Here is a 22,380-nt window from a genome sequence, read left to right on the forward strand (position 1 = left end):
ATAAAAATCTTTTAAAAATAAAGAACAAAATAAATGAACAAACACAACAAAAACAGACTTAGATATGGAGAACAGACTGATGGCTGCTAGAGGGAAAAGGGGTTGGGGCACTCAGTGAAAAAGATGAAGAAACTGAGAAGTACAGATGGTAGTTGTGAAATAGTCATATGTTTGTAAATTACAGCACAGGGAATATAGACAATAAGAGTCTAGCAACTACATGTGGTGCCAGGTGGGTATTATAATTATCAGGAGGAATCACTTCATAAGTCTAATCACTATGTTGCACATCTGAAAATAACAAAAAATAATATTAAGTGATAACTGTAACTAAAAATTAAAAATTAAAATTAAAAATTAAATCTATGGAGAGGAAATAGATACATACATATGTATGCAATCATACTTCATATTACAATTATGGGACCTTTTCTTATTGCCTTCCCCATCATGCTTTTGAAATTTACCCAGGTGGTTTTTGCAGGTTGGGCTTGCTGTTTACTGTGTAGAATTCAGCTGTTAACCCTACCATGGAATATTGCACACCCGTAAAGAAGGCATGAGGCACTCTTATAAGCCACAAAATATATGGACCTTGACAACATTATTATTATAAGTGCAAGAAGTCAAACACAAAAAGCTGCATATTGTAGCATCCCATTTATGAATAAGTCCTTAGAAACAGCATGCAGGCTGGTGGCTTGCAGGTGCTTCAGGGGAAGGGAATGAGGAGAGACTGCAAAAAGGTACAGAGTTTCCTTTGGGGAGAATGAGAAAAATGTGAAATTAGAGAGTGCTGTTGGTTGCATGACCTTGTGAGTTAGTAAAAAAACTTTGAATTGTACACTTTAGGAGTGTGGGTTTTATGATATGTTAATTATGTGTCAATAAAATGAATGTTTGAAAAGAACTCAAACCATGGTGCCTCTTCATTCTTTCTCCAAATGTTAGATATTTTGGGTGTTTCCAGTGCTTTGCCATCAGCAAATTGCTGCAATAAACACCTTGTTCCAGGCTTTTTGTTCACAAGTGTGTGACCTCTCTAGGGTAGGTATTTAGAAGTAAAATCTGCCTTCTGCCCATGCCTTTCATCCTACTAGGAGAGGAAAATTGATAAGTAAGGTGGTTTCCAATTCCCCCACATCCTTGTCAATGCATAAATGTATTAAACTTCTCCATTTTTGCTGATAAAAAAAAGGGAAGTCAGCCCTGGCTGGTGTGGCTCAGTGGGTTGAGTGCCAGCCTGTGAACCAAAGGACAGCTGGTTTGATTCCCAGTCCCGGCACATGCCTGGGTTGCAGGCCAGGTCCTCAGTTGGGGGCATGTGAGAGGCAGCCAATTGATGTTTCTCTTGCATGTCAATGTTTCTTTCCCTCTCTTTTTCTCTCCCTTCCCCTCACTCTAGAAGTGGATAAATAAAATCTTTAAAAAAGGAAGAAGGGAAGTCATACCCCATTTTAAGCTGCCTGTATAAAGACATCTCATTGGTGCTTTATTTCTGCATTTTCCTGAGGTGAGTGAGGTTTATTGAGCATTCGGGGTTCCTCTTCTGTGAGTCGAAGGTTTCTATCTATTGTTCCTTTTTCTGTTGAATTGCTAGCCTCTTCCTTATTAATTTGAAGGATGTATTTACACACTTTTCCTGGGTAAGCTTTATGTTGCAAATACCTTGTATTTCCTTTGTTTTTGTACCTTTTAATGTTAGCTACTCAGAATAATTCATCTTTCAATTTATATTTGAGGGTGTTCTTTTTTAATATATTTTATTGATTATGCTATTACAGTTGTCCCATTTTCTCCCCTTCACTCCCCTCCACCCTGTACACCCTCTCCCACCTACATTCCCCCCTTTAGTTCTTGTCCATGTGTCATAAGTTCTTTAGCTTCTACATTTCCTATACTATTCTTGCCCCCCCATCTATTTGTCTATTTTCTACCTACCATCTATGCTACTTATTCTCTGTACCTTTCCCCCACACACACTCCCCCGTTGAGGGAGTTCTTTGTGTCTCAACTAGCTTTGCATGAGAAATATACTTTCCCATAATGTTCTTCTAAATTTTAGATTTAAAATGTGTTTTAAAAGTGTTGTTTTTAGCCCTGGCTAGTGTGGCTCAGTGGATTGAGTGCCAGCCTGCAAACCAAAGGGTTGTGGATTTGATTCCCAGTCAGGACACATGCCCGGGTTACAGGCCAGGTCAGGCCCCCAGTAAGGGGTGTGCAAGAGTCAGCCACGCACTGATGTTTCTCTCCCTCTCTTCCTCTTTTCCTTTCTCTCTGGAAATAAATAAAACCTTTTTTAAGAAGTATTGTTTTTATCTTTAATTTTTCTGAAGTGAATTCTTTTTTTTAATCCTCACCTGAGGATACATTTATTGATTTGAAAGAAAGGAAGAGAGAGACACATCACTGTAACAAACATCCATTGCTTGCCTTCTGTATATGCCCCAACCAGGGATTGAACCTGCAACCTTTTGGTGTACGGGACGACACTCCAACCAACAACCAACTGAGCCACCCAGGCAAGGCTGAAATCAATTCTTGTCTACAGTGTGAGGTAGAGATCTCATTTTCCCATTTAGACCAATTGCCCTAGTGCCCTCTATTGAAAAGCTCTTTTTCATTTAAATTGTGTCTTCAATTTACTGAAATATGACATCTATGTCATCTACCCCGCTTTCCATCATGAGAGTTGTTCAGATACTTGACTGGAAATGGCAAAGTTAGGAAAAACTTACCTTAAAAAAGGAATTGAACTAAACTAGATCAAGTGGACTAAGGTAGATGCATATTAAAAACATAATGTTGTTTTTTCTATTCAAGTTGCAAAACAATATTACCATATGGTTTTATGGATTTAAGTTTTTCCCAAAGGAAACTCTCTATCCAGAATAATGTATATACATAAAAATGTACAAATCATAAAGAACAGTTCAATGAATTTTCACAAGGTGATACACCCTTGAAACCAGCACCCTGATTAAGAAGTCAAACCTCACCAAGCATCCCAGAAGACCTCCTTGCTGTCTTGCAGGTAGGTACTACATCCCTGCAGAGGTAACTGTTATTGTAACTTCTAACCCTATAGGTTGGTTTTGCCTAGTTTTGAAATATATGTACATGGGATAATACATACAAAGAGTAAGAAAGAAAGAAAGAAAGAAAGAAAGAAAGAAAGAAAGGAAGGAAGGAAGGAAGGAAGGAAGGAAGGAAGGAAGGAAGGATCAGGTAACCAAACTGAGGAAAAGACCAAGCTAGAGACCACTTCAGACAGCTGCCTTCTGTCCTCGAAAGCTGTTTAGACTTTTCTTCTGTCTCTTATCTCTATTTATTTGTGTTATCATTATTTTTAAAGGTTTTACTTATTTATTTTTTAAAGAACTTATTTATTTATTTTTATGGAGAGAGGAAGGGAAGGAGAAAGAGTGAGAAATATCAGTGTGTGGTTGCCTGCCATATGCCCCCTACTGGGGACCTGGCCTGCAACCCAGGCATGTGTCCTGACTGGGAATTGAACCTGCGACTGTTTGGTTTACAGGCTGGCACTCAATCCACTGAGCTACACCAGCCAGGGCTGTGTTATAATTATTATACAAACCAGCTGTGCTTCTGAGCCTGAGGCTGATCGTGACAATTGCAGGCTTACAGTCTTACAAACTTTTAGCCAAAGAGGTAAGGAGAACTTTTTACTTACTGGATCCATCTAGACAAAGATGTTAGTGGCTACCTTTGGAAGATGCTAGAAAGTCAACCCACAAAAATTTTAAACACAGAACAAACAAGAATCCAGTGTTTATCCTGCCTTTTGTTTATAACCAGTCAGACAACCGAATAGTTGAGGAGGCTAAGTTCATACTCATACAATTACTACAACTAAGACACAGAGAAGAAACCTCCAGGCTTTAGCTAAAGCACACCTGCCTTATCAGGAGTGATAACAGAGGAGGTGCTTTAATGTCTGTCCATGCAGAAACTATTAACGCATGATAGATGAAACATCCAGAGAAAAAGCAAAATGGCAGCTCTGGCTGGTAGCTCAGTTGGTTAGAGCATTGTCAGATACAACAAGGATGGAGGATAAATTCCCAGACAGGGCCCATTCCTGGTAAGGGCACATACAAGAAGCAACCGATGAATGCATAAACAAGTGGAACAACACATTGATGTCTCTCTCTCTCTCTCTCAAATCAATAAATAAAAAATGTAAAAATAAAATAGAAGGGAAATCAGATGGTTAGAATCAAACACATTACTTTTCTAGTCTTACCAATAAGTTTCCAAACTGCTCTAAAACCCAGGCTCCTTCTGATTGCTAGAACCAGAGCTTAACAAACTTTTTCTGAAGAGGAGCAAAGAGTAATGTTTTCAGCTTCCATCGGCTGTAGCATCTCTGTTGAGACTACTCAACTCTGCTGTTGCAGCACAAAGGCTGATATGTGAACAAGTAGGTATAACTGTGTTCTAATAAAACTTTACTTACAAACACAAGTGGTGGGCCAGATTGGCCCACCCCTGCCCTAGAACAGTGCTTTTTGAAATCTGAACCAATTGCCAGAATAAGAATTGAACCAAAGCAGGAAATACATGTGCTAGAGTGCAGGGGAAGGCTTTTTTATTTTATCTTATTTTGTTTTGTTTCTTCTCAGTTTCTAGATCTGTAAACAGCAAGAAAGAGTAGGACTGGGTGGTTTCTGGGGTCCTTTCTGTCTGACCTGCTAAGCCTCAGGCGCCATCTATCCTAGAGTGGGTGTGGTTTTGCCCAGGGAGGGGCCCCAGTGACATTGCTTTGGAAGGAGACCCAGCTGGTCCTGCTACTCCAATGGTGCCTATCTCATAGGAAGCTTTGCACCTCATGGCTTTGCTTTTACAGCCTGAGTCACATCACAAGTTCAGTGAGGGACAGTGGGTTGAGAAAGGGAGCAAGAGCCAGGAGGCCTCCTGAGTCTGGGCCCCTGATTGTTTCATCTCCTTTGTCCCTCCCCCAACCCTAACCCAACAGAGGCACAGAGCAGAAGTGGGGGAGGGAACAAGGACCAAGGCCATGCAGAAATCCAGCTCCAAGCCCCTGGGTCTAGGGTGCCATCGGAATTCATTAACAAAACACAGATGCAAAGATGAATGACATCAGAGCATTTAAGCCCAAACACAGGGTCCCCTTCTGAGTGGGAGGTCCGTTTGCATTGGGCCTGTGCCCATGGAGCTGGTGTGGGGGCATTCTATTTCAACCAGAAGCTCCCAGAAATGGCTCCTCTGAAAGAGTATCACCTTGCTCCCCTCCTCACCAGCCACAGGTGGCCAAGGTCACATGGGGAGCAACAGGAGGAGGTGGAGTAGCAAGTGGGGGTGGAGTAGCAAGGAGGGGTGGAGTATCTCTCTGTGCCTCTTGCCACAGAAGTCATTCACTCTAACTCTTGGAGCTCTTGGTGACCATCTGTCTCACCATGTGGAGGAAGCTGGTCTTTCCTGAGAAACACGAAGATGACTCAGACAGCATCCAGAAAAGGAGACCAGTGATGATGCCTACATTTTTTTTCCTTCTAATTGCTTCCAAAACTCAGCCTCCCTTCTCTCCTTGCAGCTTTCTTCTTCGATCATTCTTGGCACCCTCTGTGCCAGAAACAAAAGAAAACAAAACCCAAAAAGTCCTTTGAGTCTACGCTAGTCTGAGAAGAGATTTTGTTTTTGATCAAACCATCTTGACAAATATTTGAGAACAAAAATGGATGACTCTAAAAGAAATCACTTACAGACATCCATTCTAGAATTTATCCTCCTTAAATTAGGATAGTAAGTCTTTATTATTACTTTTTAATCCTCACTCAAGGACATGTCTACTGATTTAGAGAGAGGGGAAAGGAGGTGGGGGAGAGGGAGAGAGAGAAACATTGATTGGTTGCCTCCCACATGCGCCTCAACCCAGGATGAAACCAGACCTAGGATCAAACCTGTGACCTTTGGTGCATGGAATGATGGTCCAACCAACTGAGCCACCCAGCCAGGGTGCAAGTCTTTCCTTTTAATAAAGTGATTTCTGACCATTTATTTTCTGAAGTCACGAATACAGTGGCAAGTGGAGTCCAGGTTTGTTTTCTTACTACATGGGACATTGCTGAGAAGAGGGGAAAAAAACACGAGAAGAGGAGAGTCCCCAGTGTTCACACAGTATTCGATGTAAGTTCTGAGCACTGTGAACTTGGGAAGATTTCTGAACATCTCTGGAAGTCCACCTTCTCATCGCAGACAGAAAGCGAGGAGGGTTTTTGTGAGCAGTACAACCAACCATCCCAGTTTTCCAAAGGCCTGGGGGATTCCCAGGATAGGAGACCGAGGAATTTCCCAGGAGATGGTAACTCAGGGCTAAAACTGAGAATGTTCCAGGCAAATCGGAATGAGCCGGTCACCCTAGTGGCAAGTACATCCATTGTAAAGATGTAGGTATGACCATCAGAGTGATTTAGAGAACAACTTTTTCCTTTCCTGCCCCCATCTCTATCATACCCACCTTTACCTGCTTCACTCTTTACCTGTGCCCTCAGGAGACACCTAAGGCAAGTCCTATGACCTTTACAGTCATTTTAGGTATAATGACTTACAGTCACTATTTTGTGGTGTTGGTTTTGGTTTTTGTTTTATTCTGTAATCACATGGCAAGGGAAAAAAATAGCTCCAGTTCAGAAATTGAACTGCTTTGAGCTGCATTGGGCTTGGCCAGCTTTTTCTTTATTTCCCCATCTAGAGCTTCTATGCTTCCTTCCCCCGCACCCCCTCTCTCAAAGCCGCTGTCTTCTCACCTGCAATTAGTTCTCCGTGCCTGTAAATGCATCTCCTCCACTTGATCACCAACAAGGACTGCGTCAATCTTGGGGCCTCCGCGGGGCCAGCTCCAGCTTCTCTCTGCAGGGTTCGCCTGCGCCCTCCAGGTGGCGCTCGTTGAAAGGATGTAAGACAACGGATTCATTCATCCTCTTCTCTCGCCCTCTCCTCTGCAGTCCCTAAATGTCTTCAGGGATGTTCGCCAAAATCTTGATCCCCTGAGACCTTTCAAACATGAACCAGAACCCCTGGTTCTCTAGAGGGCCCTGCACCTCAGCCCATATTAAGTACTGAGTGGTCCATCTGAGGCTTCCCCCCTCTTGAAGCTTGAAGTGAGACACCGTCATCCTCACCCCTACGTTGGTGAGTCAGTGAAGAGCATGCGGGTCTTCAGGGCACCGTTTTGATTCTTGAAACTTCTCTGCAAGTTTGAAATTGTGTTCCAAAAAGTTTTAAAATGTATATGAAAGGGACAGGAGGGTGGTAGATTTTAAGAAGTTTCTATTTTAGTACAATTTGGTAGCTACAAAATAGTCATGGGGGTGTAACGTACAGCTCAGGGAATGCAGTCAGTAATATTGTAATAACCATGGATGGTGCCAGGTGGGGACTAGAATTATCTGGGCGATCACTTCGTAAAGTATATAATTGTCTGACCACTGTGCCATACACCTGAACTAATACTAATAATATTAAATGTCAATTACAAGTGATCATTTTTACAAGTTATTTTAAAAAGAAGTTTTTGGTTTGCTTTACTACAGAAAAAATAAGACGAAGAGATGTAAGTTAATGCTTTAGTAAATCATCTCATAATACTATGTCTTGGAGGGGCCTTGATTCCCTTCTCCCCCTTCTGAGAGTGCAGGAAGGCCCCGGGTAGGGAAGGCAATGCAGAGTGAAGACCCCACTGGACATAGAGCCACTTCCCCATGACCAGTGGTCCCTCCCCCGCAGCAAACATTTTTTGAGGTTTCCCTGAGCTGGCTGGCCACAAAATTAAATAGAAAAAAAAATTGTTGATGATCCCTGATCCTAGTACTTATCTCAGTTTATAATTACACATTCATTAGTGTGATTGTGTGATTACTATGTTTCCAGCACCAGGCTGTCAGCTCATCGGGGGTCCCTTTTGACTCTACTGTATGCAGAGCCCAAAGTGCCACTCGGTAAATACTAACAGCCAGAGTGATGATGCCATGACCAGGGGCCTGAGAGTCTTCTGCAGCTTTGTGAGGATTATTAGGGTGTGTGCTCCTCAGGAGGACACCAGGAGGTTAAGGCAGAAAGAAAGGGAGGCACAGAGAGGGCGAGCAAGTTGCTCAGGTGGGAAAGGCAGAGCCAGGCTTCAGACCAGACAGCGGTGTTTGCAGCCCACACCTCAACCCCTGCCCGATGCGGCCTCTGCTAGATCAGTGAAGTGAACCACGTGAGTAGCTCTCCTCCCCCAGGATCCTCAGCACCATGCTGAGCTCAGTGCAGAGGAAGCTCAATGAGGAAGAAGAGTGTGGCGCTGAATGAGACAGGCAATGCCTGCCAATCAAAAACAGGCTGCCCTGCGTTTCCTGGACAACAAGTGCTCTCCTCTGGAGGAAGCAGCTTTCAACCGTGGGACAGTGTATAATTATAAATGTGATAATATCTATGTAATATAATATGTGGTCATATCTGTGTAATATAATATGTGATATCTATGTGACATGTTATATTTATGTAATATGTTAGAACATATAATACAGAAATGTTGCATTACATATGTTGTATTATAAATATAACATTTATATAATATGATGTTCTGTTGCATAAACTGACTTTACATATATGCAATATTACAAGTAACATTTACATAATATGATAGGATATTAACAGAATATCTTAAAGATTATTATAATGATATGTTAAAAATACATATAATTATATAATATATAATTGAATTTATAATTTATAATTAAATATGGAGATATTTTATATATATTAATATATCATCTTATAATATTCATAATATTAATATGAGAATAGGTTGGATATAATGATTATATACTATGCATAATAGTGGTATAATAATATAATATATATTCTATATAATTATACTTTATAATTATAGAAATATTTAAGAGAATCAAACTGAGACTGTGAATACATTTGTACTCATAAGCCAGCACATAGTCCATATTTTAAATACTTTTCAGTGTTTAAGAGACTTCGGCCTCTGAGAGCTAAAAGACCATCATCAGCAACCCCAGTCTAGTGGAAGAATCCAAGCTGTGACCTTCTGTGCTAAAATTGTGGGTTGGTCTTCGTGAGGGAGGAGGCTGACCCTTTGGCCTAGAGGAACTCAAACGTCTGACCCAGGTCTTCACTCCCCAGTGACTGCTAGTGCTATTGTCATTCCTGCTTCTACAACATCCCATTCACAACGGTCAGTGTGTTCTCTAAGGTGACAGAAGCTCTGTACAGCTCTTTGCGCTTCTTTCTGAGCCCTCCCCAGACTTTCATGTTCACATTTCTACCAACAGTCTCAAGGCAACGTGGGCTTTTTTCTATCATGTGCCTCAAAACTCCTCCAGCTCCTACCTGCTCCCCAATCCCAAAGCTGTGCCCTCATTCTTAAGTGCTTGTTCCAGCAGCACCCCGTTTCCAGGTACTAAAATCTGTATCAGCCTGCTCCAGTGGCCATAACAAAATATGACAGACTGGGTGACTGAAACAACAGAAATGTACTGCCTCTCAGTTCCGGAGGCTGAAGTTCCAGATCAGGGTGTCGCAGGGACAGTTTTTTCTGAGGCCGTGAGGGCCTGTGTCTGTCTCTTCACCTCATCTTCCCTCTGTGTGTGTCTGTGTCCTCATCTCGTTTTCTTGTAAGGACACCAGTCACACTGGGCCAGCGCCCACACACATGGCCTCATTTTAGTTTGATTACCTCAGTAAAGGCCTGCATCTCCAAATAAGGTCACATTCCGTCCGAGGTCCAGGGGGTGAGGACTCCAACGTACACCATATTTTGCCATCTATAATGTGTGGTTTTTTTCCCAAATTTTCTGAGGAAAAATAAGGATGAGCATTTTACATGGGTAGTACTAATTCTGTATCTATATAAATGTTTTAATTCTTTTATTTATGCTTCTACATTAAAAGTGTAACTCTAAAAAGCAATGATGATATCTGTCTGCAAAATAATACCCTGGAATATGATCATCAGTTTTGTTTTTAAGTATAAACAAATAAGAAATTAAATTAAAAAAATAAAATGAAGATTTTTCCTGAAAATTTGGGCCAAAAACATAGGTGTGCATTATACATGACAAAATATGGTACTTTTGGAAAGGACCCATTCAACCCATAACAACATGCATGTGTTCTAGATTTTAGGATGCCCACCTCTCTCTATGGGTTCATTGACATATGGCTGAGGGGCCAGTGTTTCTGGGGAGCAGAGGGGTAACTTTGCTCTACCCCAGAAAACACAGTCACAATACAAAGGGACTCCAAAGCAAAGCTGTTAAATCTCCAAACCTTTAATTCCCAAATCATACCTCATTGTGGTCAGACCCAGACATCCCCTCCACCCGCACCTCCCCTATTTCTACACATTTCAAATTAGCCAGAAGAATGCTCTCTCACAGTCTGAAAAATGAATAGGTCCAATTCCCTCCCAACACCCCCTGACTTCATCCCCCCATCTCTAGTTACCCCATCAGGTCCCCAGCAACCTTCCCTGGGGACCCTCGTTTGCAAAATGCCTCTCCCCACCCCACCCCTAAGCGACCCAAATTCAGCCACTGAGGAAAACGTATTTACAGAGGGAAAAGATGAGGGCATGAGAGATGGGTCTGTGCAAACAATTTGGGCCCCAGCTCAAGGAAAACAGTTTCTCCAAGATGTGGGGCAAAAGATTTTGATGGGGCAAGGGTTAAAAAAGAAGGGTTTTAGAAGGAGCTTAGAGAAAGCACAGGGTGGCCCTAGGTGGCCCTCGGCCCCTGCTTGGGACAGAGTGAGCCCCAGGGCCAGGGTGGCAGGGTGAGCAGGAGAAAGCAGAGGCCGCCCAGCAGCAGGACCAGGCTGGCCCCCACTCCACAGCCCAGAGACCAGGAGTACTCATAGGCCAGGGCCGGAGCTGGGGGAGGCTCTGGGCTGACACTCTGCAGAAGGGCTTGCACGGAATGCCGGAACACCTCCAGGCTGACCAGGAGCAGCAGGCCTGTGGGGAGAGGAGAGACGTGGTGCTCAGGTCCCTGGGGATGCCCAGCTTGGGTCTCAGTATCTCCTCCAATGCACCCCACCACATGCTTCTCAAACAAGAAAGCTGGGGGACACCCAAGCACCCTCTCATTTGTTCATTCAACAACTATCACTTCCTGGACACCTACTATATATCAGATGCAATTTTGGAAGCTGGAGGAGAGAAAGAAGAAACAATAACTGTTAGAGACAGAAAGTAGAGTGGTGGGCGCCAGGGCTGGGCGAGGGGAGTGGGAGTGGGTGTTTAATGGGGACAGAGTTTCAGCTGGGGAAGATGAAAAGGTTCTGGAGATGGATGGTGGTGATGGCCGCACAACAGTGTGAACATAAGTAATGACACAGAACTGGACACTTAAAAATAACGCAAATGGTAAATTTTATGTTACGTATATTTTGCTGCTTTAAAAAAAGAAAAAAAAGCAAGCCCAGGAATCCAGAATCACAAAAGTCAATTTAAGACTCCATCGAGGCTTTTGTAGAGTGATCGTGGAATCTAAAATAGTCAACTTGAAGAAGCGCAGACTCAAATGATCGTTGCCAGGGGCTGAGGGTGGGGGAAATAAGGAAACATTGGTTAAAATAGTCAATGTTTCAGTTATACAGGGTGAGTAAGTGCTGGAGATTTAATGTACATCATGGGGACTATAGACAATGATACTGTGTTGTCTATTTCAATTTGCTAAGAAAATATATAGGTCTTAATGTCCTCGCCATACTAAAGAAAAAAAAAGGTAATCATGTGAGGTAACGGATGTGTTCACTAGCTTCACTGTGGTGCTCATTTCATGATTTATATATGTATATCAAAATATCACATTGTATACATTACATATACACAATTTCTCCTTGTCAATCACATCCTAGTAAAGCTGAAAAAATAGTGATGGTGGATCACAAAACAAAAAGAGAGGCAGTCAAGGTCCTGGCCAGGTAGCTTAGTTGGTTAGAGCATCACCCTGATATACCATGGTTGTGGGTTTGATCCCCAGCCAGGGCACATAAAAGAAACAAACACTGAATGCATAAATAAGCAGAACAACAAATTGATGTCTCTCTCTCCCTTCCTCTCTTTCTCTAAAATCAATACTTTTTTTAAGTTTAAAAAGAAAAGAAAGACAATCAAGCTGTAATGTAATTAGATTTTTAAAACAAAGAAAAAAGAGGAAAAAACAAGGAACAAGACAAAGACCCTGACTTTGTGGAGCTTATGTTCTACTTGGAGGAGGCAGCCAGTAAACAATGCCTGCTGGAGACAATGACAAAGTGTCAAGAATGAGGCAGGTGGGTGTGATGGGATGGTGACAGAGGACTGAAATTCAGCTTCTGCCAACTGTAGCCCTTCAGAAATGGTGACTTTATTTGCCAGACCTTCTGGTTTTTTTCAAGAAGAGCTAAAATTTCTCAATGATTATGACTTTTATGGGAATTCACCCAAACTTTCCACGCTGACTCAGAGAAATCTTTACACACTGCCCGCCAAGCAAAGCCCAAAGTCCATCACTGGCCTGCCGGATTCCAGGTTGCAACCTCCAAAGTAAACACATGAGAAGACGAGATAATTTCAGAGAGTGAGACAGGGTGGAAGCAGATAAAAACAGGGTGATGGGAAGGGGAGTGGCATCCAGGGGTGGGGCGAGGACTTTAAATAGTATTACTAGGAAAAACCATTTCAGCTGAGACCCAAACAAAGAATAAAAAGAAGCCAGCCACGCACAAAATTAAGCCACAGCTATTCCGAGCAGAAGGAACGACTGGTTGGAAAGCCCGTGGTGGGATGGAGTATAGTGTGTTTGAGGGAAAGAAATGTCAATGTGGCCAGAGCAGGCAGTGGGGAGGAGTAAACTGGTGGGCAATGGAAGTGCAGAGGTTGAGCAGGGGTCAGACAGTGTAGGACCATCTGATGGTCATCTATGGTCATGGGTCTTGGCTGCCTCCCCTCCCAGATGCTGGAGGCTGGCTCTAGCCTCAGGTCCTGCCCCTCCTTCCTCTTTGTCCTCCAATTCCCCCATGGTTTTTAATCAGGGGCCAGGAGAATGTAGCCTAGAGTCTGTGTACTGTGGTTCAGTGCCTCTCTCCAGCCTTTTATGGCCCACTGCAGCTCAGCATTAGGACACTGAATATGGAAAAAACAGCTGGATGAGGAGGAGACACTGTCCAGTCGCCTTCACTCTCTTGCTAGTTCATGCATCCTCCTACCAGATCTTTCTTTTTCCTTTTTAAATTGTCTTAAAAGATTTTATTTATTTATATTTAGACAGAGGGGAAGGGAGAGAGAAAGAGGGAGAGAAACATCAATGTGTGGTTGCCTCTCCTGCACCCCCTACTGGGGACCTGGCCCTCAACCCAGGCATATGCTCTGAGTGGGAATTGAACTGGTGACCCTTTGATTTGCAGGCCAGCACTCAACCACCAAGCCACACAGGCCAGGGCACCTTTCCTTCCCTTCCCTTCCCTTCCCTTCCCTTCCCTTCCCTTCCCTTCCCTTCCCTTCCCTTCCCTTCCTTCTCTTTCTTTCTGAGAGAGAGAAATTGATTTTGTTGTTCCACTTATTTATGTACTCATTGGTTGATTTTTTGCACATGCCCTGACCAGGGATTGAACCCACAACATTGGTGTATCAGGATGATGCTCTAACCAACTGAGCCACCCAGCCAGGGCCATTTAACAGATCTAAATTAAGCTCTTACTATAAAATATATACATGAGACTAACAAAGGCCCTGTCCTTTTGGGGCTTCATCCCAGAAGGAGAGATAGACAGTAATCAGGTAGATGTATTGTTGTAGGCTGACTTGCATCCTCCCCAAAGTTCATGTGTTGGGATTCAGTGTCTTAGAATGTGGCTGTATTTGGAGATGGGGTCTTCAAAGAAATTAATTAAAATGAAGTCATGAGGGTGACTCTAACCAATATGGCTGCTGCCCATATGAGAAGAGATGAGGACACAAATGGCCATGTGAGGACATGCAGAAAAGGGCCATCTACAAGTCAAGGAGAGAGGCCTCAGGAGGAACCATCCCTGCTGACACCTTGAACTTGGACTTTCAGCCTCCCAGACTGTGCAAAAATACATCTCTGTTGTTTGTGTTGCCCAGTCTATGGTGCTTTGTTATGGCAGCCATAACAAACAACTGCTCATATAATTAATAACCTTTCTATCCACATTAGAAAACATTGGACCCAATGGGAACTATATTCCACAAGATGTAGCACTTCTTTTGGAGCCTCAGCTCCAAAAATGCAACAGTCCTTGCACACCCCAGGTCCAAATCTAAAAGAGAGTTTGGAGACCCTCCAATTCCTAGCCAACGACAGAGCTTAGAACTCTCATATTTGAGCCTACTATAGCCCTTGTGCCCCCAGCATGCAACAGTGTTTGGAGCCATCTCCACCCCTCAGCATGCAACAGTGCTTGGAGATGTCTTAACCTCCCAGAATGCAACAGTGCTTGGAGACCCTACCTCCCATTAAGCAACCACACTTGGAGGTCTCTCATCCCAGCATGCAACAGTACTTGGATACCCAACTTGCCAGCATGCAACAGTTCTTGGAGACCATACAGCCCAGAATGCAACAGTGCCTGGAGATCCCACCTCCCAGCATGCAACAGTACTTGGGGATCCCACCTCCCTGCATGCAATTTCCTCAGTCTCCAGGCTCTTAACCCTTACCTGAGAGGCCAAAGCAGACAGCTCCAACTCGGAGCAGGAACTCTGCACCTTTGCTGAGCACCATGATGATGCAGAGGCACCCCAGGGCCATGACTGCCAGGCCTACCACTGCTATCACTGCAGCTGCCAGGTTCACCTCTGCAAAGAGGGAAGGGAAAGAAGTGGAGAACATGGGATGGAGGAAGTGGGAAGAACTCTCTGATAGGGACCCAGAACCAGAAAAAAATGGGAGATTCAAGACTAGAGAAGAATTTTCAAGTAGAAAATCATCCAGTCCAATAATTGACTTAGACTGTTGAAGGAACTAAGACTCAGTAATTTGCCTAAGGTCACAGAGCAAAGAGAGGACAGCCAGAACCAGGAGATGAGAACTACCAATGATTACTTATGATCTGGTCACTGTCTGTTCACAGGTGAGGAAACTGAGGCAGTGGGGTGTATGTGACAATGGAGAAGGTATGCTACAGTAGCATGATCCAAGTCTGAATTCTCCCTGGCCACTCCATCACTCCCAGCTGGGAGATTCTGGTAAAGTCACAGAACCTCTCTGAGCCTCAGTTTTCTCCTCCAGAAAATCAGGATCAAAATCCCTACTGGGGAAAAAAAAAAGCCTATTGGATCAGGCTGTTGCAAGGACTAGAAACCACAGGAGTATAGTTCCCAGTGCAGCACCTGGCACCCAGCAGTCATTTCATACATGCGCGCTACAATTATTTTACCATCTCAGAGGAGCACAGTGACTTGTGTAAACTCACTGAACATCAAGGCAAGAGAGAAAGGAGTAAGGAACCACTGTTTACTGGGGACCTACTGTGTGCTGGACACCACACTGTGTGTATGAGCTGCATTATCTAACTAAATCAGATACAATTCATGACAGGATCCCAATTCCCTTACAGGCGAGATATGGAGGTTCTGGAGGTGATGGAGAAGCTATAGTTAGAAGAGAAAGGAAAAAGTCTTAAGAGCTGCCTTGTCTAATATGGTTGCCACTATCTCCATGTGGCCTTTTCATTTTAAATGGGTTGAAATTAAATAAAATTTAAAGTTGTTTCTCAGTTGCACCTGCCACACTCCAAGTGCTCAGCAGCCACATGGGTCCAGTGGCTACCATATTGGTCAGCACAGGCACAGAACGTTTTCATTTTCACAGAAGATTCTGTAGGAACATCTGTTTTCTCGTCAGGAGGCTTAAGAAGCCACTGCCTGCAGGGTGTGACAAGGATGGAGATCTTATAAACGGAACATCGAGTGCCATGCTTAGCACGTGGTAGACACATGTTCATGAGATGTTAAAGTATCATCGCAGAGAGGGGCTGTGACTTGACTGAAGTTGCACAGCATGTGGCAAAGGCAGAGCTGGGGTAGGAGTGTTGGGCTCCGGGGAACCAAGACTTCACTGCCACCACCCTCCCAAAGGTGGGACCTCCCAAGGACATAGGAGCTGAGACCATCCTGGACCAAAGTAGGGAAGAGCACAGGGCTACCAAGAATTCCTCTAACATAGCATATCCCCATCACCAGTCTGCCACAGGGGGAAAAGTTCTCACCTTTCTTTGTGGTTCTCTGAAAGATGCGTGCATTCTCCCCAGTGGTGAAGAATTTAAAATAGGTGCAGTTGGCTTCTGTGGGAGCGGGAGAGAGAGAGAAAGGGAAGTGAGGACATTGAGGTCCCTCATATAATGTCAGGACTGGGCATGAAACATAGCTCACAGTAACCTACACATATGACATTAGCATCCCTGATAGACAGAAGAGAAAAATGATGCTCAGTGAAGCTACCTGCTGTCACAGGCTACCCAGGAGCTGGGATTCCAATGCAGAGTTTTGAGGTCCAGATCTGTAGCTTTGAGTGGGCTATAGACCTCTTGGGGACCTCTGAATCTTCCTCTATGAAATGAGATAATAGTCTCTTTCTTGGCTCCATCATATGGGTTTGTTGAGAGTCAAGTGGGGTTAGAAATGGATAATTGCTTTATTCAGCAAAGGATGCCAAGATCCAGGCAATGGAAGGTTAACAGAAGAAATTCTTATCACAGAAAGGATTCCTGGCTAGAATACACAAAGGAATCCCTCAGGCCAGAAAAGAGAGGTAACTCAATCAAAAATGGGCAAAGGATATGAATAGTCAATTGATAGAAGAGGAAGCCTGATGACTCACAAGTATGTGAAGAGATGCTCCACCTCACCAGGGATCACAGAAATGCAACTCGAGTCAGCAGGGGAATGTCACTTAAGAGCAATTAGATTGGCAAATATTAAAAGGATAACATCAAGCATTGGAAGGATAAGAGGAAACAGCTGGGAGTGTGAACTGGTACAGGCATACTTTGTTTTATTATGCTTTGAAGATACTGTGTTTTCACCAACATCAAGGTGAGACTCTCCACAGGCAAAATTACAACTCACTGAAGGCTCAGATGATGGCTAACATTTTTTTAGCAATAGAGTCTTTTTAAATTAAGATATGTACATTGTTTTAGACATAATGCTATTACACACTTATAGACTACAGTATAGTGTAAACACACATTTTATGTGTATGGGAAACCAATCATTTTGTGTGACTGGCTTTATTGCAGTGGCCTAGAACAGAATCCATGATATCTTTGAGGCATGCCTGTGCTAGTCTTTTTGGAAATCATGCTGACAGATTTTATAAAGTGTGGTACATTTATACCCTACAACCAGCCATTTTACTTCTGGGGATACATACAGACAAAAACTATATGCAGGAACATATATATTTACAATAACAGGGAGCCAGAAGACTAACAGAAAGCAACCTAGAGATAGTTGAGAAACACAGTATTAAGAAAAAATACTTTTAAAAAAACAGGAAAAATCTATACCTTGATATAATTTATGTAAATTAAAACACCTACAGGTGTAAAATAACATCACATATTTTCCAAGTGGAAAGACAAAACAAACCCATTAAAGAGATGAGTTGGAAAGAGATGAAACAAAAGAAAAATAATGTTAAATAGAGCAGAAGAAGGATCTTGTGAAAGCTGTTAATGACTTTGTGACATAGACTGAAGAGTATGATTCACCCAACTTTTTCTTAGATGAGTCCAAGAAACCCTGAACTTAAACAAAAAAGAATACACCTTCCAAGCTGCATTTTAAAGCCAGAACTTCCCACAGAATTCATCTCTTTCAACTTTCTTATTCTACATAGAGTTAGGCATGGAAAGGGAGGAGAGAGGTAGAGAATAAGAGGGGTGAAAGAAATAGAGGAGGGGCCAGGCAGTCTGGGGGAATGGGAAGGAACTTTCCAAACTGAAGGTATTCGCAATGAAAATGTGCAGGTATTATATATATTGGATGCTTAGGTAGCTCCCGGCTCTGTTCCAGGCACTTGGCATGCATTAACTCATTCATCCACACAGCAATCCCATGAGTAATTCTCATTGCCCCATTCTACAGAAGAGAAAAATGACAAGAGACAAACTGAGCCAAGTGAGGCAGGACACTCCACCTGGTGGCCTAAGGGAAGGAGGAGGACATGAGATGTCTCTTCAGAAGCAGGGACAGGACTTATGCTTCACATAGCACAGGAGAGAGGACCCTATTGTAGCAGTTAATGGGGGGACGTGACCTACAGGCATGAGGGAACTGGGAAGTCCCCTCTAGTGGGTGTGGTGCAACATCATTCCAGGGCAGTGTGAGATGTCTGACATCCCATTTTGGCTACTAATAATCTAAGACATCTTGTCTCTGACCCCAAAGAATATGGCACATCCCATTTGGAAAAGAGTAGTTTAGAAGTCACCCCTTTGCAGCCCCTTGGCATGCCCTTTGACAGGCAGTGGGATGTGTGGGATATTTCTGAAATAATGAAAGAGGTGAGATATCCTCTGAATGAGAGGATGGTAATGGTCTTGTAATGAAGGTGAAGTCCTTTCTGACCAATCGGAGGACAGCAAGAGCTGTGGGGGACCCCATCGTATGCAATGTGGTGGGTGGGACATTGCCTCCAGTGCCGTGGGAACCTTTGGGACATCTTTGCCGAACAGTGAGATACAATGTAGTGTAGTAGCTAAGAACAGAGATGACCAGGGTTCGAACCCCATATGAGAAGGCAGGCTGCATCTACAGAGTCACTTGCATGCCAGGTACCTAGAACAGAGCCAGGCCCTACATAAACATCTAATATTTATATTACGGGGCATCTCATTTGACAAAAGTTTGGCAAGTTCCTGCCTGAGGATCTGAAGGGCGGGGGGTAGCCCACCTGCAGAAGTGAAGTGTAATCTGAGTGGGTGGGTACCTCAGACAACAGGGGTGCTTCACATCCCACTTTGCTACTAAGGCCTCAGCTCATCCTATTTGGGATCCCATGGATGTAGGATTCCACACTTGGGGAAGTAAAGAAGGAAGGAAGGAAGGAGGTCCTATCAGAGCCCAGAGGGATAGGAGATCTTTGAGGGGGTATGGAAGTTATAGGGCGGCCTTTGGAGAGTAAAGAGTGATGGAGATCCATGTGGGTGATGAGGGGAGTCAGGTAGCCTCCTCCAGTCAGTGAAGGTGGCATGAGATTTGATGCCCAAGGCAGGTAGGGTGTCCCCCTGGTATAAGCAAAGGGCATGGTGTGTGTGCCCTGTCAGGAAGAGTGAGAGGCAGGGGATGGCTCCCTGGCATAGTTAGGGGTGAAGAGCCACTCTGTGGGGAAGTGAGGGTGTGGGGTGTCTGTAAGAGAAAATGAGCAGGGTGATATGCACCATCTGGCCATTTGGAGGCAAGAGGATGGGACACAAAAGAGATCATTTCCCTGGAAGCTGGGGAGCTACCCTGGGATGTTGGGAGGTGTGTGGTGAGAACTCCACTTCAGTGGAATCAGTCGGTTGGAACAGGCATGGATTCTACTTGGGGATGGGGGTCAAGGCGGTCTGTCTTCCAAGGATGGGGGTGCAGGCTGTCTTGGGAGTGGGAAGAGCAAGCTGACACCAAGAACCCAGACTCTCTCTCTCTCTAGGGGCACAGGCTGTCTGAGGGGAGAGGGGTGTGGGCATTTCTGGGGGACCCAGGCTGTCTGAGGACACCAGCTGTGTCTGGAGTCACAGGCTGGGTGTCAGGACCTGGGCCATGTGTGGGGGCACAAGTTGTCTCTAAGCGCTCTCAGGGGGTGCAGGCTGGCCTGGGGACACAGACATGTCTGGGTTCACAGGCTACACTTGGGGTGCAGGAGCTTTGGAGGTCATAGGCTGGTCTGGGGGAAGAAGCTGGCCTGGGGAACAAGCTAGTCTGGGGGTGCATGCTGGTCTTAGAGCACACACTAGTCTGGGGTACAGACTTTCTCTCCCTACAGAGTCTGTGCCAGGGACAGAGGCCGCTGGGGAGCACAGGGTGATGTGGTTTCGGGCTGACCACCAGGGTGCAAGCTCCCTCCCTGGGGCTCAGGCTGTCTCTGGGGCACTGTTTTCTCCCACCGCGGCTCTCTCGCCATCTGGGGTCCGTGCCTGGGGACGGCCTCACCTCCGGGCAGCTCCGCGGGGCCGCACGTCTCCCTGCCTGCGGGCACGTCCGCCTGCCACAGTCGCTTGGTGCACATCTTCCACAGCCCCAGGTGCGCGGCGTCGCACACGGCGCTGCCGTTGGCCTTGAAGGTGTTGAGCTCCACCCAGAACTCGGTGCCCACGGCCAGCACGGCCAGCGTGGCGCCCACCGCGGTCAGCAGCAGCACCAGCTTCACCTTCCCCTCCTGCTCCGGCGACAGCCCCGAAAGGCCCTGCCCGCGCCCCCGCCGCCCGGCCTCGGCCCGCCGCCGGTTCTCCTCTTGCATTAGGAAGTTGGACCACATCATCATAAGATGTGGAGAAAGCTGAACCGAGAGGGCTGGGAGGGGGCGGGGGTGGGGGAGGCCTGGGGGCTCGAAGCGGGTGAGGAGCTGCTTCCACTGGACTATTAAAAAAAAAGGAATTTCTGAATCTCCCTGGAACCTCACACGGGAAAGCCGAGGGTGCCTCTGGATCTCAGAAGAGGAAGAAAGAAAAAAAAAAGAAAGAAAAAAAAAAAAACAAGATCCGGCCGCCCCCGGGCGCTGGGGAGCCTGCTGAGGTTCAGCAAAAGGCCTGAGGTATCCACAGAAACTCAGCAAAGAGGAGAGACCTCAGGGGAAAATCAGGGTCCCCTGAGGTCCGAGCTAGAACTTGGGTGCCAAGGAGGGGGGCCTGAGGGCTCCACAGGTGGTCGTGGGGGGTTACCCGAAGCTCTGAGGGGCTGTTCCGGGTCCCCACTGGGCTCAGAGTTCGAGGTACCCAGGAGAGGAAGCTGAGGTCCTCCGTGCGTTTGAAAGGAGGCACCTCCTGGCTTCTTTGGGGCTCAGAATCTGAGGAGGTAGGAGTTGGGTCCCCTCGGGGGTTTAGGAGGGAGATCCAAACTTCTTCTGGGTCTCACACAGGCAGGAGGCCACCCCCAGCATTCACAGAAGGAAATAGCAGAGTCTTGGCTGGGGCTCGGAAAAGGGGGGGGGGGGCTGGGGACCTGCTGGAATTCAGAGAACAGAGATCAGAGGTCTGCACTGGACCTGAGACAGGGGACCGATGGCTGAGGGACACGGCGGAGTCCAGAGAAAGGAGCTGAGGGCTCCCCCGCGCTGGTGCGGGGGGGGGGGACCTGGGGTCCCCACGGGGGCTCAGATAGGCTGCGCTCTGCTCTGCGGCTCAGGAAATGGAGACAGAGACCCCCCCCGCCGTTCCAATGACAGCGGGGACCCCGAAGAGACTCTGTGATCCCTCGGGATCACCGGGCTCTCCCTCCCCCGGGCTCCCAGGGCCTGCCCGGCCGGGATGGCTCCAGGCTCAGCACCAGGCCGGGCGCCTCCCGCAGGCCTCCCACCCCGGGCTCCTGGGCAGGGACCCCCCTCTCCCTCCTGCCTGGGTGCCGCGCCGGCCCCAGCTCCGCGATCCTCCGAACCGTGGGCTCCGCACCGCCTGCTGCTGAGCCGCCTGGACCTGCGCTGCGCTCGAGGCGGCCTCGCCCCCGGGCGCCCACCCCCACCCTCCGGGCTATTTCGGGCTCGACCCGTAAATAACACTAGCACCTGTCGCCCCGCGCTAGTTGCCATAGGGATCCCGGGTATTTTAAGGGGACAAGGGGCGGGGGAGGGGCTGGGCTGGGTCCTGACCCGGCTGGAGCCTGAAAGGACATTTACTACCTTAAGGGGCAAGCCTGGGAGCCGAGGGTCTGTCCTCCCAGGTGGCGAAAGAGGGAGGAGGACAGGGAGCTTCGATTTTTGGTCCCGCCTAGGCCCAGCTGGGAAGTGAACTGCAGGTTCCGAGGGAGGAGGGGCTGCGCCGGCAGTCTCGGGTCCAGGAGGAGAAGAAACCTGGGCACTTCAACTCTTGAGTGCTGGGTCAGAAGGGGACCGAGAGCTCACTCTCCCAGGTCTGAGGGAGGAGGCGCTTGGGGCCTGAGCTCCGCAGGAGGGTGAAAGGTCACACCCAGGGAGAGGCTGGTGGTTGAGAGAGGCACGGGAATCAGAGCCGTAGTCCTCTTCATCAAGTTTATTAGACGGGGCGCCCCGGAGGACTTTCCATGCAGTTGTGTGCTCCCCCAGGGGCAGGGACAGGACAGCCGTGTGGAATGGCGGCAGGGCCTGGTCTTCACCCCTTCCCCCGCTGCCCTCAGCCTCTGTGCCAACGGCCCAGGCG

The 22,380-nt window shown here is 46.2% G+C and overlaps 1 protein-coding gene across 1 annotated transcript; it reads right to left on the minus strand.

Annotated features, from left to right (window-relative positions):
• Positions 1-10,148: 10,148 nt before the first annotated feature.
• Positions 10,149-21,701, minus strand: CACNG6 (calcium voltage-gated channel auxiliary subunit gamma 6). Its single transcript, XM_045847245.1, has 4 exons — positions 20,204-21,701; positions 16,273-16,347; positions 14,723-14,860; positions 10,149-11,011 (listed from the first exon to the last, which is right to left on the minus strand). The coding sequence occupies exons 1-4, from the start codon at positions 20,532-20,534 to the stop codon at positions 10,773-10,775; spliced, it is 783 nt and encodes a 260-aa protein (XP_045703201.1). The 5' UTR covers positions 20,535-21,701; the 3' UTR covers positions 10,149-10,772.
• Between the last annotated feature and the right edge of the window lie 679 nt (positions 21,702-22,380).

This window comes from Phyllostomus hastatus, unplaced genomic scaffold (assembly GCF_019186645.2).
Source record: "Phyllostomus hastatus isolate PE091 unplaced genomic scaffold, TTU_PhHast_1.1 phas_contig_549, whole genome shotgun sequence".
Lineage (NCBI taxonomy): Eukaryota > Metazoa > Chordata > Mammalia > Chiroptera > Phyllostomidae > Phyllostomus > Phyllostomus hastatus.

Bases quoted from the DNA above. Each gene is read 5' to 3' on its own strand.
- CACNG6 (XM_045847245.1), bottom strand. From the start codon at position 20,534: ATGATGATGTGGTCCAACTTCCTAATGCAAGAGGAGAACCGGCGGCGG. The intron at 16,348-20,203 runs GTGAGGCCGTCC...CCGCTCCCACAG, and splicing joins CCCCGCGGAGCTGCCCGGAG to AAGCCAACTGCACCTATTTT. The intron at 11,012-14,722 runs GTAAGGGTTAAG...CTCTCCCCACAG, and splicing joins TGTCTGCTTTGGCCTCTCAG to GCCTGCTGCTCCTGGTCAGC.